This window comes from Buteo buteo, chromosome 23, assembly GCF_964188355.1.
Source record: "Buteo buteo chromosome 23, bButBut1.hap1.1, whole genome shotgun sequence".
Lineage (NCBI taxonomy): Eukaryota > Metazoa > Chordata > Aves > Accipitriformes > Accipitridae > Buteo > Buteo buteo.
Window position 1 is genome coordinate 1,596,308 of NC_134193.1, and position 14,151 is coordinate 1,610,458.

A 14,151-nucleotide genomic window follows, 5' to 3' on the forward strand; every position below is an offset into this window, starting at 1 on the left:
TATCTGCTGGTGCTGCCCTGGTAAATTTAGAGTTTGCAAGGGTGTGTGTGCTGCCGTGGAAGGGACCCCCTGCCTGCAATGCCAGTGTGCCCCCGTTTTCCTCCATTTGTAGGCATTCAAAACTAATGGCTTTGTTCAGAACAGTGGCATTGGGGGTTTTTTTGAGGGGAACAAAGGGGAACACGGGATGTCAGTTTTTCTGGCCCCACCAGAGCTATGCAGGAGGGAGGTGGAGGCTCAGCCCAACCTGCTGGGGTGGGTAACAGCCACGATGCCTTCCTTCAGTCCGATCATTGTGTAACCCCCTCCTGCCCTCTCTCCTCAGCTTTAGAGATGGAAATTCAGGAAAGCAACAAGGCTCTGATGTCCAAGTCGGCCAAGCTTTCGGGCCTGGAGGAGCGGGTGGGAAGGATCCGGGACGCCATCAACAAGCGAGTCGCCTACTACGAGAGCTGCTCCTGAGCGAGCTGCCCGCGCTCCAACGGCATTGCCTTCCTCCTCTGCAGACACTGACTTGTGTATTTATTCCCATTTTCTGCCTGGAGTTCTCATGTGCCTAACGTCTCTATTTTTAGCAAATTGAGTTTCTGTAGCTCTGGAAAATAGCTGCACTGAGCCAAAGGATCAACAGCATGGAGAGGGCTAACTTTGGTTGGACTGGCTGAAGCTGCCCGGTGGTTGGAGGAAAAAGAGGGAGAGACATCAGTCTTCCATGGCAAATAAAAACATCCCCAAAGCTGTTATTTCCAGAGGGGTTTATAAACCAAGAAGTTCTTTCTTCTTCTTCTTGTTTTAGCCAATTCAAGCTCTTTATGCTGAATTTCACTGTTCAATTAAAACCCTCGTGTGGGGTCTTTTAAAACTTTTCATCTGTGCTGCAGTTAATCCTTAAAACTTGCTGTGGCTTCAGTACTTCCATCCTAGAGCTTTCTTCAAATGACTAGATCACAGAAATGGAGAATTTTATCTCCATCATATCTATATAACATACCTATATTTATACAAATAAGAGAAATGCAATCTCATACTCAAAGGTGAAGTCAAATGTCTTGTTTGACTTTCTGCCACAATCTGCTTATTTACCATGTAATGCTTTGCCAGAAGAATACCAGAGGGAGCAGGTCTGCAGATGCACAGGGAATGCTTTAGAAGGGACTTAATAGACCGTTTCCACATCAAATTTCTATGAATAACCAAGAGGCACTTTACAAAACAAAACTTAGCTTTATTAAGCAAGTATTTATTGTGCAATTACAGACTTGGAAGCAGGGAACTTAGACCTCGCTGTGATTATTATCAGACATATGGAGGTTGCTAGCAGGTTGTCTCTCCTTTTGTAGCTGAAGTGAGAACTGTGCAGCCTGGGCAGCTGGTGGATGCTGAACTTCAGAGTGCCAAAGCCAGGGACTAACTGAAACCCAAGTAGTGGATAGGGTGAAGATTGTAAAAAATAACTGATCTGCCAGTGAGTAAAACTCTGCATGGCTTTGGTTCATAGGATTTACGTTGTGCAGTGCAATTATTATGCATTGGACAACTAAACAGTATACAGAAAACAAAAGCTTATAGCATTGAGTGATGTTGTATGGATAATATACAATGAATATGCTAGCAGTAGCCTCAGACTTTCCCTTGCCTTCTCCTAGCTTTAATGATCCAGAAACACCCCGAGGTCACTGCATTGATGGATTCCTGGGACGAACGTGCTGCTTGTCACCAGTCGGTCACTGCTTTCTGAGACGCTGCTGCCTGCCTGCTCCTGGCGGGACACAGCCTCGTTTCTTCCTTGCACTGTTGATATCTGGCTTTGAAGTGCAGAAAAGAGTAAAACAGCCCTTCTGTTTCTGCAAGAGAGGGAACTTCAATTGAGGATTGAACTTTGTTTCACTAGACTGCTACCTTCAAACTGTGCTTTGTTAATAAGCAGTAGCATGGGGGTTAGGAACAGCTTAGATCCCTTTGTGTGTCTTAGTTATAAAGGGTTATTACATCACTAATCATTGGAATGGACCTTTTTGGAGCCTATAGTAGATCTTGCTTGCATTTGTCTCTTCTATTAATCCTTTGTATATTACAGTTCTGTTCTTACAATCTTATCAGTAGAGAGTATCATAAAAGATGATAGGAGGTAGCTCACTTTATATAGCTTTTGTGGAGAGCTATGCTAGCATATGCTCACCTTTGAGGAACATTATTGCAGAATCTAATAGCAATACTTCTTACTGCTCATATACAATGTGGTGCAAATGATAACAGTTTAGGTAGTCCAGAATTAATCCAAGCTATGGTCGAATAGGATGAAACTTTCCTGATTGTACTCTGCTTACCTACGAAGTGAACATCTCCATGCTCTGCTCTCTGGTAACAAAGCAACTTAAACTGACCTGCCTGGACCGAATATGTGAAAGGGAATGGCCCTTCGGGCTGCAGAACTGTCCTGCCTATGCTCAACCATGGACCAGCAGCCTGTTGTCAGCCCTTTGCTCATGGTCACAACCAAGACCCAGCTGAAAAGCCCTAATCCCAGCTGATGAAGCTGTTTGGTTCCACTGTGGTTCCCAGTGAATAGCTTTGAATAATTGTAGAGTTTGATATGACAGGTCCATGCTTGGCTTCCTTTCACATGTTCCTTGGGCAACCCTGTTGTAATGTAAAGCCTGTTGGATTCAGAGTCACTGGACTAGCCTTAGTGGAAGCTGAAAGATGATTTCTTCCTTGAAAGATTATTTAGTTAAGGCTTTTTCTGCTGCAAAAAACCTGTGAGTCAATTTATTTCATGTACAATTACTTTGCTATTTGTGCCTTTCCCTTTTTCATGCCGTAATGGGATTAATTAAAAGCAGCTGGTGATTGGATTGTGGAGCACTTACCGCTGGCGCTGTGGGGAGCCCGGTGGCTGCCTCCTCATCACATAATCAAACAAACTCCAGTTTGCCCAGTGCCACAGTGGGAAGAGTGTTTACTGGTTTTCATTGGAACAAGAACTTCTGATTTGAAATGACTGCTTGGAAATGGAAGAATCGGAAGAGAATGAAGAAAAAAGAGAAATAGCAATATTTACAATCATTCTGCAGGTGAATCAAGATTGCGTTTTTAATATAAAGAACATCAGCTGCTGAAAGCAAAGCAGAGCTGGGTGCGAGTCAATGCTGCAGCAAAGGCAGGGTCCAGTCACTCGGCACCAGCTGAGTAATTGGCATCAGCAGCTTCAACCACAGGCAATTTCAGTTTCTGGAAAGCAAATGTGCTCAAGTCAATGGAGTGTGGCAGGGGAGCCCTGCTGCCTCAGCTCACTGCAAGCTTTGCCACGCAGTCTGGGCAATGTGCCTCACCTGATGCTCGCACGAGCATGGAAACCCTTGGCTGGGCACCGCTTTCCAGCCAGTCAGAGCATTTGCTTCTGTCCTTATTCCTCCCTCCTTTCTACCTCCACCTGGGCCTGGCAACTTATGTGCCAGGCAACTCATGTGCCAGGCAACTCCTTCCAGAGACGGTTATTCCCATGTACTTTATTGGAAGTTATGGTTAATGACTTGGATACCTACTGGGATTTTGCAGATTTTTTAAGAAGCACTGTCTCAGAGCAGAAGGACGTCTTTGTTTTCTCGTGCCCCATGCAGGCTGGACTGCAGCCACAAGAAGTTCTGGTGGGTGGGCTATGGTTATCCGGCAGGACCAGGCTGCTGCCCGTGGGCAGCGGTCCATTATCCGAGTGGCTTTGCAGCTTTCCCTCTCTCATTCCGGTGTCTTGCTCCAGCTGAGTGGGATGGTTTGGGCAGCTCTCTGTGGGGACCAGAGGGAGGGATGCGTCCTTGTCTTTGTTTGGCGTTGCTAGTTGGGTGCCCACCGTGGGTGTGTTGGGTCTGGACGCCTCTGAGACTTGTACAACGGGGAGGGTGCTTTCAGCCGCCGCGTGACCGTTCATGTGGAGCTTCTTCATGTGGTGCACAACAGCTGCGGCATTGAAGGCTTGCTGGGGAAGAAGACAAAAAGCCCACGGTGAGCACCTGGTGATGCCAGCTGGGCGGGTGCTGCGGGACGAAGGGGCTGTCCCCCTGCGGCGATGACTGCGTGCGCAGGGGGGGACCACCGTACAGGCTAGCACGGACTGTCTGTTTGCACAATACGTAGAAAGTGGGATGTGCTTGTTCCTGGCATAAACACTGCGGTTTCCATTGAGTGCAAACTGCTGATGCTTTTGAAGATTACAACCACTTCTACGTGAGGAAATCAGGGGAACAACTGTAAATTACCCCACAGTTTGAAATGGAGACTAGAGCTGAATTTTGAATGTAAGTATTTAAAATGCTGTCATACACATGGTTCCTATGGCATTCCTCTCTCCACCTAAATTCTGACTAAAACTCTTGATGTAAATGAAGTACCAATTTATCTTGGAGGCTGAAAGGAAAAGCTGGATTAAGCTCCCCAAAAGATCTGCTGATGGAGCACCAATTTCTCTCCCTCAGTACAAAGGCAATGTTCCTTTCTCCCTCCCCTTTGCTTTCTTGGCGAGGCCACTATAGTGCAATGTTTGTGGTGAATCTACCAGTATGCATTGCAGCAGGGAATATTGGTCCAAACATACTATAAACAGTAACTGCATACAATTTTCAGGCAGCCTTTGGAGGATCTCAGCTTTTGGGTGCTTACCCACACAGCTGAAGCCTTGCTTATTGCTAGATGGCAGCAACTGGCATTTGTTAGTGAAATGGCTCTAGGCTCCCACCAGCAAACGACTTACCCTCCATTTGCTCTTTGCAAAGTTTTTCTGAATCTGAGCGCTGACAGATGGGTATATGTCACGGTGAAGGGCTGTATTTCCATTAATCCTGCAGATGGGGAGAGAAGAAAATGGGCTCGTAGGCAGATGGCATTTGTAAGGCATTCCACATTCTGGAGGCAACTAACTGCTTTGTACGTTCAATCAGCAATAATTAAACCCAAAGGAAAAACAGCAACAAAATGTAACACAAACACACACTTCAAAGCTTGGAAAAGCTCAGGATGGGATTTCTTCTTTGCCTCTGTTTATGGAGGCAAATATGCACAAATTGCATCTTTAATTATTCATCATTTTCTTTCTTTGCACATAAAAAAGAAACACCCAGGGCCACGCGGAGGCAGACGGTGACGTTAATAACGGGGGCTGGGGAGACACCCCTGTTCTCAGCTACCACTGAGCACGTGGAGCGAGACGCGGAGGCTGGTAAATCCCCATGGCCCCCAGCTACTGCCGGGACCCCGGTCCGCTCACCATGGGTGCCGCAGGGCTTCTTCACAGGTAAACCTCGTGTTTGGGTTTTTCTCCAGTAAATGTCTGATGAAATCCTTGGCTGTTTTGGAGAGGAGGAAAAGCAGAGAGAAAAGGTTATTTTCTCCTTGTTCCAAGATATGATCCTAATAGGACATGGCAAATGCTGGTGGATAAACATCACAAAGGTCAGCCCCGAGAAGGAGGTGTTTGTACCGCTTCATTATTCCGTTAAGGGAGATATTTGCAATGAAGGGCTCCAGATGAAAAAATGTTAACTGGGGAGGGATGTACCAAACTTCATGCTTAGATTACATGAATTTGAGTTGAATTATTCAGCTAAAAAATACCTCTAAAAAACATAAAATGCAAACTTAGCAGATTTAGAAGTTGCCCTAAAGAGCAGTTACATCCCTCTTTTTTTTTTTTGCTTCTTTTGCAGGGAGGATTACGATGTTTGTTATTAAGTCCTAACAAACCTCCTGCTAGTTTTGTTTGTATGTATAAAAGACTGATGTTCAAAATATGCTGCTAAGATGCTGACTTCAGTAAACTCTCTGCAGGCAAGCTCCACAAGCAGGTTAGTCTGGTGGAAGGGTGCAGGGGTGGCTGACACGGGTTGCTGTGTTGCTGTAAGCATATGTGACTGGATGGGAAGAAAAGCAAATGGGAAAAGAAGAAAAAAACCTGAACCCAGAAAAACAAGGTGAAAAAACCCTGGAGTTCCCCTACTTCCAAGGGAACCCTAAGCCCCCTCTGATCTCGCTAATCGTTTGTGAAAATCAGGGTTGCATTAACAGAGGCTTCAGCCAAGGATGCTGCATTACAGGCAGGATGCAAAGTACCCCAAACTCTGCCAGTGCAGCTTGGCTTTGGCATCATCACCCCCACTCCTGTGGTGCCGGGAGCCTCTGCAATCAGTTCCCACGTCTGGGGGTTTGCTGCTGCGTGAGTGACTCAGTTCAACGCTTCATCCTTTCCCGTCGCTGCTGAGGCAAGCGAAGGGCGTTTGGGGGGGGTGGGCTGGGGGTGTGTGTGGGTTTGGCCAGTGCAGGCTTGTGCCCGCGGGTCGCAGGGCTCTGGATTGCAGCTTGTGGGAGGGAGCACGGCACTTCCAGTGCCGGAGATTTACCTGACTCGGAGATATCGTCCCAAAACGGAGACTCAAACTCATAGTAGCCTTCCTTAATCTTTTCAAACAGTTTGGATTCGGTCTCTTCGTAGAAAGGAGGATACCCGCACAGCCTGGAACAGAGCAGAAAGCCAGCAGTCCTTCAGCAGGGCTGTCCACGTCTGCACAGGCTCCTCCGCAGCCCGGCCAGGCTGGGCACGTGCGGGCAACACGAGTGAGTGAGTGAGTGAGTGACAGAGGAGGCTGCTCTATCCATCCATCCACCCTCACATCTAAGTGTATCAGTAAAGCTGCAGAAAAGAGTTAAAAACTTAACTGCAGCAGCGAAAGGACAAAGCCACAGCTGGTACATAACTGCATGGTGTGGGAGGAAATGAAACAAAAAGTACCGAGGAAGACTGAATGGTATTTGTAGGCAACTGAAAAAAACAAAGCATAGGATGAGGCACATAATAGAGAAAATGTGATTCCTTTCATCTCTGCTCCAGTACTTGATTCCCCACATCCCTTTCATTTCTGTGGTCTAGTGAGTCTATGCAAAGGAAGAATACAGCGCTGCTGTATTCCCGCAGCAAAATGGGAGGTCCAGTATTGCCTCCGCTTGCACTGCCGCTCTGCAGAGGTGTATGAAGTGATGGAGGAGTTGGGAAACTCATGGAAAAGCAAGTGGGATGCTGTTTGCTCTTACTCACAGAATATAGGTGATGACTCCAATGGACCAGCAGTCTACAGCTTTGCTGTACGGTTTTTGGGCGAGGACTTCAGGGGCTGCAGAACAGCAAAACCAAATGAAAATTCCAAGCAATAATAAATTATCCAATACTGGGAAAAGCAGTAGTTTCTTGTACACTTGGTCTCTGAGGGGCCAGTGCAGAGAATTAGCCAGTATGAACCCCATTTACCAGGTGGATTGGTCTGTGCTTTTTGTATCTATTTTATGCCACTGAATGGAAAGAACCACTGACAATTTCTGCCTGCATCCAGAGGTTTTAACCAGTAAGCTGTGGATCAAGCCAATGCAGTCTGGTGGACATTAAACAAAATCCTGTTGTGTTAAAATTATTTTTGTAATTTTTCAATAAATACATGACTAATGCTGAAATATATTGCTCTTAAAATTTCCCTTTTCTTCAAACTTTTAAACGTTCTGGGATTTTGCAGTCTCTAAACTCATCTGTAATCCAGTCTTTATGTCGTCCACGTAGTGCATCTGTGAGTAACATGTTGTTGTTAATGTAATTATGGTTTGGGTTTTTTTTCCTTTCTGCTAGGCAACATATTGTATGTGTACAAGCTTTTTTCCAGACAGCCCACCAGCACAAGCCCATTCCTGATCCTTGGCTTACCAACATATCCCGGAGTCCCACAGGCAGTGGACATGATGCCATTCTGTTCCATTTTAGACAAGCCGAAGTCCGTGATCATGATTTTGGAGTTCTCTTCAGGAGTAAGGTAAAGAAGGTTTTCAGGCTGTGAACACAAAGTGGTCAGAGGTTGAAATTTATGGTCAAAAGCCAGAAGGGAACAACAGAAAGTCATGGGGCAGAGCTGGCAAGGCCTGCAGTCACGCCAGCTCCCCAAGGCGCTGCTGCTGCTGTGGGACAGATCTCACCTTCAAGTCGCGGTGAACTATTCCGTTTTCGTGGAGGTACTTCACTGCTGTCAGGACCTGGTGGATCACCACACTTGCGTCTTTCTCAGTGTAAACGCCCCGTTCCAAAATTCGGTCAAACAGCTCTCCCCCAGATACCCTGTGGAAATGGTAGTTCAGAAAGAAAAAGACTGGAAAAAAAAAAGGTTAAACAAAGCTAATCATGCTTTTGTGTTAGGCCAGCTAATTTTCTGATCTTTTTACAACTCCACCTACAGCAGAACTGTTCCTTGGATAGCAGTTTTTGTGAGACTGAGGCTGATGGATGCTCTTGAGTGCAATTTCAGGGTGTCAGTAAGCATTACTGGTAAACCTAGGGAATTTGGGTAAGGTTACGAGGCAACAACTCCCAGCAGGTCTGAGCCGCAGGCGTCCACCACTGCGGGCAGGATACAGAAGCTACCCAAGCGGGTATATGTTTTTGTGTGATTGCTTCCTTTAGCTAAATTTGCAAGTTAGCAGTAGCAGCCGGGTGCTCAGAGCTGATGCCTGCAGTGAGCTGCTTTCTCTGCAGCTGACATGTTGCCCATTTTCATTTCTAGAAACCCTGCATGGCACAGCTTTAATTAGAAATACTTCTGTCTCTGCCCTGCTAAACTGTGATGAATTAATTTGCATAAATAGATCCTAATCTTGGTTTAGAAACTTGCTGCTAAAACGAGCATAGGCCAAGACAGCAAGAGAAGTGTCCAGGTTAGTTCAAACCATGCGGCTCTCGCCTTGTTAGTGAGGTGTGTTTGAATGGCTCCTGTGCATGCAACTTTTACACGTGAGGGACTCTGGTGTGTAGGTACTGAAATATGATGCATCATCCTGGTCCTGCCACTCTTCTTCCTCTGTGGCCCACGAAGAAATGGCTCTGCTTGATACTTACAGCTGCATGACCAGGTAGAAGTGGGTTGTGCTTTCATAAATATCTTCTAAAGTGACGATGTTTTCGTGCTTTATTCTGCAAAGATAAATGTGGGTCAGAAACAAACCTGGCAAGGACAAAAGTGGCTTTTCAAGTGGAAAACCCAACAGTCATCTTGCTTTAATCACCAGTGAAAGTTCACTGGCCTGTTTTGTGGCTGATCTCCCTCACCCTGTGTGCCAGAGGATCGTTGACGCCACTGAAAACTCCCTTTGGAGCACCAGTCACCAACAACAGAGGACCAGACCCTTTGTTTATAAGCAGCTGCCTGCTCTGCATCAGGCGTGTTACTTGGATGGCAAAAGTATTGACCCTGGTTCTTCTTTCCCTGCGTACTGCTCTGCTTCTACCTATTTCCTTCCACAGATCCGGGGCAGTATGGCTGTGTTGGGGTTACAAACCCAGCCAAGGAATGAGAGAAGAAACTTTACTAATTACTAATTCACAGTAATATTTATACATTCTTTAAAATGAAATACTTCTTCCTTTATATTATTCTTACTGTAGAGCCACACATCTTAGGAAAGGACATTTGTTCTACTTGACATTACAATGTATATATGCTCACTTTTTCAACACTGCTATTTCATTCTCCAAGCTGCTATCCCTTGTGAGAGGAGACTTCTTGATGCATTTCAGAGCAAAGAGCTTGCCAGTGCTTCTTTGCTTCACTAGGAAAACTTCTGAAAAGGCACCTCTGCAGAGAAGAGAAGAAGTTGTATTTCAGTAGATGCTGCTGCTGTGAACTGGAAGGATACTTACAGAGAGAAAGGAAATTGCAAGAAAAAAAAAGATAGTAGTAATTTAACTCTAGGTGGGTGCTGATTGTAAAGCTAGAACTACATCTCCATCAGCCCCAAACTTAGGATATTCAATGCAAGATTATGCACAATTTTCTGTTTGTAGAGAAAAGGTTATTTTTGCATAGTTCATCGTGAAGCTGTGTTGAGGTAGCGGACAAAAAAGGCCCCTGCCATGAAATTAAATCACATTCTTCGGGACCATCTGTAAAGACAGTCGAGTGTTTTGCTCCTGCATGTGCCAAGCTATGGGTGAACTTCAGCCGTGCTGGGTTCAGAGTACAGCTCCGGGGAGGCAGATGGCAAACACGGCTTTCGGCACGTGCCTCGGGTGGGTGCAGGAGGAGGGACTGTCTGTGGACTCACGACTCGCTGCCTTTCAAGGAACCTTTCCACTTGAAACCATTGGGACTGGGAGGATTTTCCTGGGCTAAGTGCAAGCCCGGCTGAGGGGCTCTATCGATGACCACCTCGCTAACGGGGTGGTTGGCAGCTTGCGTGCTCGCTGGGGTTAACAACCCCCCGTGGAAAGACCTCAACAGCCTCCACTCTAACAGGGACAAATTCCTGCTTAATACAAATCATGTTTCTTCAACGTCCCCATTGTCTTAAAGTAGTCCTTCACTTTCCCTGATCAGCATTGCCCTGAGGACTGAGATAGCCTAATTACAGTGAGGAGAGCCCACTTCTGTTGCAGTTTGGGTAAATCAACCAATGTTCTGTCTATCTAAAGTGCAAAATAACTGGATAACCTCAGTTAATATTTTCATTCAGCATCTAATGTGTTTTTCTTTCTGCAGAGAACTCTAATACCTGCGTACCCTTAGTGACAATGAGTGTCTTGTACATTCCTGATAAGGGTTCAGCCCAGTGCAGCGATGAGCAGGTATTTATAACATGCCTAAAGCTCACAATCCTGTTAAAGGTTTGTCTTAGGCAGCTGAACACGTGTCTCGAGACAGTGACAGTGCATACTTTGTCAGGTCAGTCCTCAATAATCTTCATCAAATGAGCAACAGATTAATTGATGACAGTTAAATGGAACTTGCCACTGAGTCTGCAAAGCCCTGCATGGAGCTGGAGGGCAGAGCAAGGAAGGTAAGCGCAGTGAAAGCACCTTCTTGCTTGGGATGCTATTATGGCAAACCCAATAAATAAGGGCAGAAAACCTGTATCTCCTGTAATCCACTAAACAAAGAATCCAGCATGCTGTGCAGATAGATTGGCTGAGCACGGAGCCGTACCCATCTGGCATGCGGCGCTTTGCTCGTGTGTCTTTGTTAGCAAGTGGCAGCCGGAGATGACGCAGGGGAGAGCCGGAGCCAAAGGCAGCTCCTCGCTCCGCTCTGCTGTCCTCCTCCTCCAGCGGGCCCCTGGGTGCTGCAGAAGCAATGTGCAAAACCATTGGGGTCGTGAGGAACTGGGCTGTGCCAGAACTGGTTCCTAGCAAGGAAAAAAACCCAACAATCCCAAACCAACAAAAAACCCCAAACAAAAAAACCCATAGATTTTTGGGAAGGCATCCCAATAGATGAATTCGAATCTTTGTTTCACCCAGTAAATTATATGTAACGGTATTCTCTCTTCTGGTGCAAAAAGCAGGTGGTGTCGGGACCTTTTCTTTGTTTCACACATTTTCCTCCTTTTATGCGTGTAAACTCCGAAGGCTGTTTTGTGGAAATACCTTTCAAGTTCCTGAGAGCTCTCAGGGAATAGGCAGGGACGTCCTTGCTAAGGTCCCTAGTTCAACAGTTGTGGTTGCTGGGGGAAGGTGATAGTAAGTTTCCAGGTAGTTTTAGGTCCCAGATCTTCAATTATAGTCTTCAGCTAGCTGAAGCAGTGCATGTGGAAAAAATCCCAATTTCTAATGCTAAGTTTTCCTATTAATGTAATAGTAGGAAATGAACAACCTACAAATCAGATGCTGGGGCATCTGTTCTATATATCTGTCCCAAACAGTTTATAATAATTATGCCCCTTATTAAAAAATGATGAATCAACAAGTTGGCTAGGAGAGAACAAAGCTTTTTCTAACCTCATTCCTTTAGAAAATGCTGCTGTATAATTTAACTAATTTCTAAGGCTGACAAGGTACATGATAATTTAAAACCTCGCCAGGCTCTGGAGTAGCTGTATTTTGGGAGCTTTGCTGTGGGTTCTAAAGTCACAGAAAATTTGGCCATGACAGAACTCGCTGGTGGAGGTAATCTAATTCCTCCTCCGCCACCTTGGAAATGTTTTCTCGTCTGATTCACATGAATAGGCAAATTAAGCTGTTAACTCACAGAGAAGTAACGTACAACTTGAACATCCTTGTTCTTGTTTCATCCCTCAACTGAGTCAGGGTTTGTGAGCTAAATATACAACTTATTATTATAATACCTCTCTCAGAGCCATCCCTTGACCTTGCTTGGCCTTGCAGCAGCAGCAGACCAGTGTGCTCAGCAGGAAAAGAGCAAAAACTTAACTAAGCTGCCACACGGGCTTAGAGGGAAAGGAGGAAAGGGCAGAACTGACCCAGAGCAGTGCTGTGGGGCTGGGTGGGAAGGAACTGCTTCGGTGCCGCTTGGCAAGTGTTAGCCATGAACCAGAGCACCAGCAGCAACCACACAGCAGTGGTGGGGCTCCCAGCCCTCACCTGGAGACTGGTGCCTGTCTCAGAGGGAGCCGTTTTCTTGTGACATTGGCCAGTGCTGGGAAGGGAGTCGCTGCCCTGGGCTGGGAAGCCGGTATCTAGAGGTGGCCCTGTCTGGAGAGCAGCTGTGGTACTCACGATCCCAGGGCCTCCATGAAAATGAATGTTTTTCGGATGTTGCTTGTCTGTTTCTTCCAGGAGCTGCTGTCATCCTCTTCCTTACGACCCATCTCCTCCAGAGTGGAAGCAGGGAGCGCTGCGAGGAAGAGGAGGAGGAGAGGTGACTGATGTGGCAGGTGCTCATGTGAACAACGGGACTACCCAGGAGCCAGCGGGATTCAGGATGCCGTGAATGGTGTTTACTGGGTCGGAGGAGTCAGACTTTTCAAGCCTGTGAAATTTTGTGCTGCTCTTGCTACTCGCAACTGTTCGTGCTGACCATGTCCCTGCCGCTGCATCCCGCTCCAGCCGTCAGTGCAGCGTAATACCAGATCAGCTGGGTAGGAGCCGGTGACCATATGGTAATACTCTCTTGTCAGTATACTCATTTAGAGCGTGTTGGCAATTACAAATGTTTATATTGTGCTACATATTTAGTGGTTAAAAAAGCCCTGCTGAATGGTTGCTAATTTTAACTAAAGCATCCATGACTTCCTGGATTAAAAGTTAGGTACAACTAGCGATGAAGATGGATTTCAATTGAGCTGCTTTATCGCTCAAATAATAAATAAAGAGCTCATGACTGCAGGGAGGGGAATTGATATAAAACATTTTGTTGATCTGTCTTGTACAGTTTGCGCTGCTGTCATCTTTAATTTTTGTTAATTGACAGACTGCTTTTGCTCTGAGTCATAACCTTCCTCTTGCCTTTTTCTCACAGGGCTGCGATGCCACGGTGCCGGCTGGTGGGAGGCCGCTGCCGAGGCGAAGGGGTGCCCAGCTTTTAGTGCCCTGCCCTGATGGGGTGTCCGTGCTGCAGACTTGCAGCAAGTGGTCCCCGCCTGCAGTGTCCCCCACCCGCTCGGCGTGCAGGGGACGGCGAGAGCAGCTCGCAGAAAATGCATCTTTCTGCAGTCGCCCCTGCTCTGCGGGGCGGCGGCTAAGCATGTGTTATCGGCGTTGGAGGATGTAACTGCAAGAAATCTGGTCTGTCGATAAATGCAGCCGCGGGACTCACGGCTGATCCGCATGTCTGAAACACACGCTGCCGCTCACGGGCGGCTTGACCTTGGTCAGGTCTCAGTCCCCCACTGCTAAGCTCTTTAGAGTGCAGGCTGGGCAGCACCGCTGTAATACAGAAAGTAATGCTGTCAGCCTGGGGGGAGCTCACCAGAGTGGTGGGAGAATTAGTTAGAGCTTGCACAAGGTCTGGGAGGTGTGAAATGCTATACAAACATCTAAGCGCTCTTAATAAGATCAGGTCTAACGTTACAGACCTAGAGGTATCCTGGAAGGTGAGAAAGAAGCCCTGAGACTAGAAAAAAACCATTTTAAAAAGTGGCTTGTCCACACTATCAGGATACAAAAGAAATGCACTGAAAATATCCCCAGGCAGCAGGCGCTTGGGTGTTGACAGCAGTACGCTTGTCACGTGGAGCATCCCCTTGGTACGTGGACCATGGTGCTTCTTGAGAGCAGGAACGGCTGCCCCAAAGCCTGTGAGACACAGCTGAGCCTTCGAAAGACAAAGCACAATCTTTTGTGTACAAACAAGCATTTGGAAAAGGCAGAAGTATTAAAGCAGAGAAAAAGCTGAAAGATCTTGT

General features: G+C 46.6%; 2 protein-coding genes across 3 annotated transcripts in view; one reads left to right on the forward strand and one right to left on the reverse strand.

Annotated features, from left to right (window-relative positions):
* LAMB3 (laminin subunit beta 3) overlaps positions 1-2,847 on the forward strand; it is a 34,951-nt gene extending 32,104 nt beyond the window's left edge. Inside the window, exon 26 of the mRNA XM_075055941.1 lies at positions 326-2,847. Within this exon, the coding sequence (XP_074912042.1) occupies positions 326-462 (137 nt within the window). The 3' untranslated portion in view covers positions 463-2,847. The remainder of the gene's footprint in view (positions 1-325) is intronic.
* Positions 2,848-2,907: 60 nt separating this feature from the next.
* On the reverse strand, positions 2,908-12,615 carry CAMK1G (calcium/calmodulin dependent protein kinase IG). 2 transcript variants are annotated; one of them, XM_075055300.1, is made up of 11 exons: positions 12,524-12,615; positions 9,519-9,647; positions 8,912-8,986; positions 7,999-8,137; positions 7,733-7,856; positions 7,079-7,154; positions 6,387-6,499; positions 5,258-5,336; positions 4,745-4,832; positions 3,546-3,973; positions 2,908-3,001 (listed from the first exon to the last, which is right to left on the reverse strand). In XM_075055300.1, exons 1-11 carry the CDS (start codon positions 12,613-12,615, stop codon positions 2,908-2,910), a joined length of 1,437 nt encoding a protein of 478 aa, XP_074911401.1. The 2 variants fall into 2 exon arrangements, with proteins under 2 accessions (XP_074911401.1, XP_074911400.1); XM_075055299.1 differs by having other exon boundaries at positions 2,908-3,004.
* Between the last annotated feature and the right edge of the window lie 1,536 nt (positions 12,616-14,151).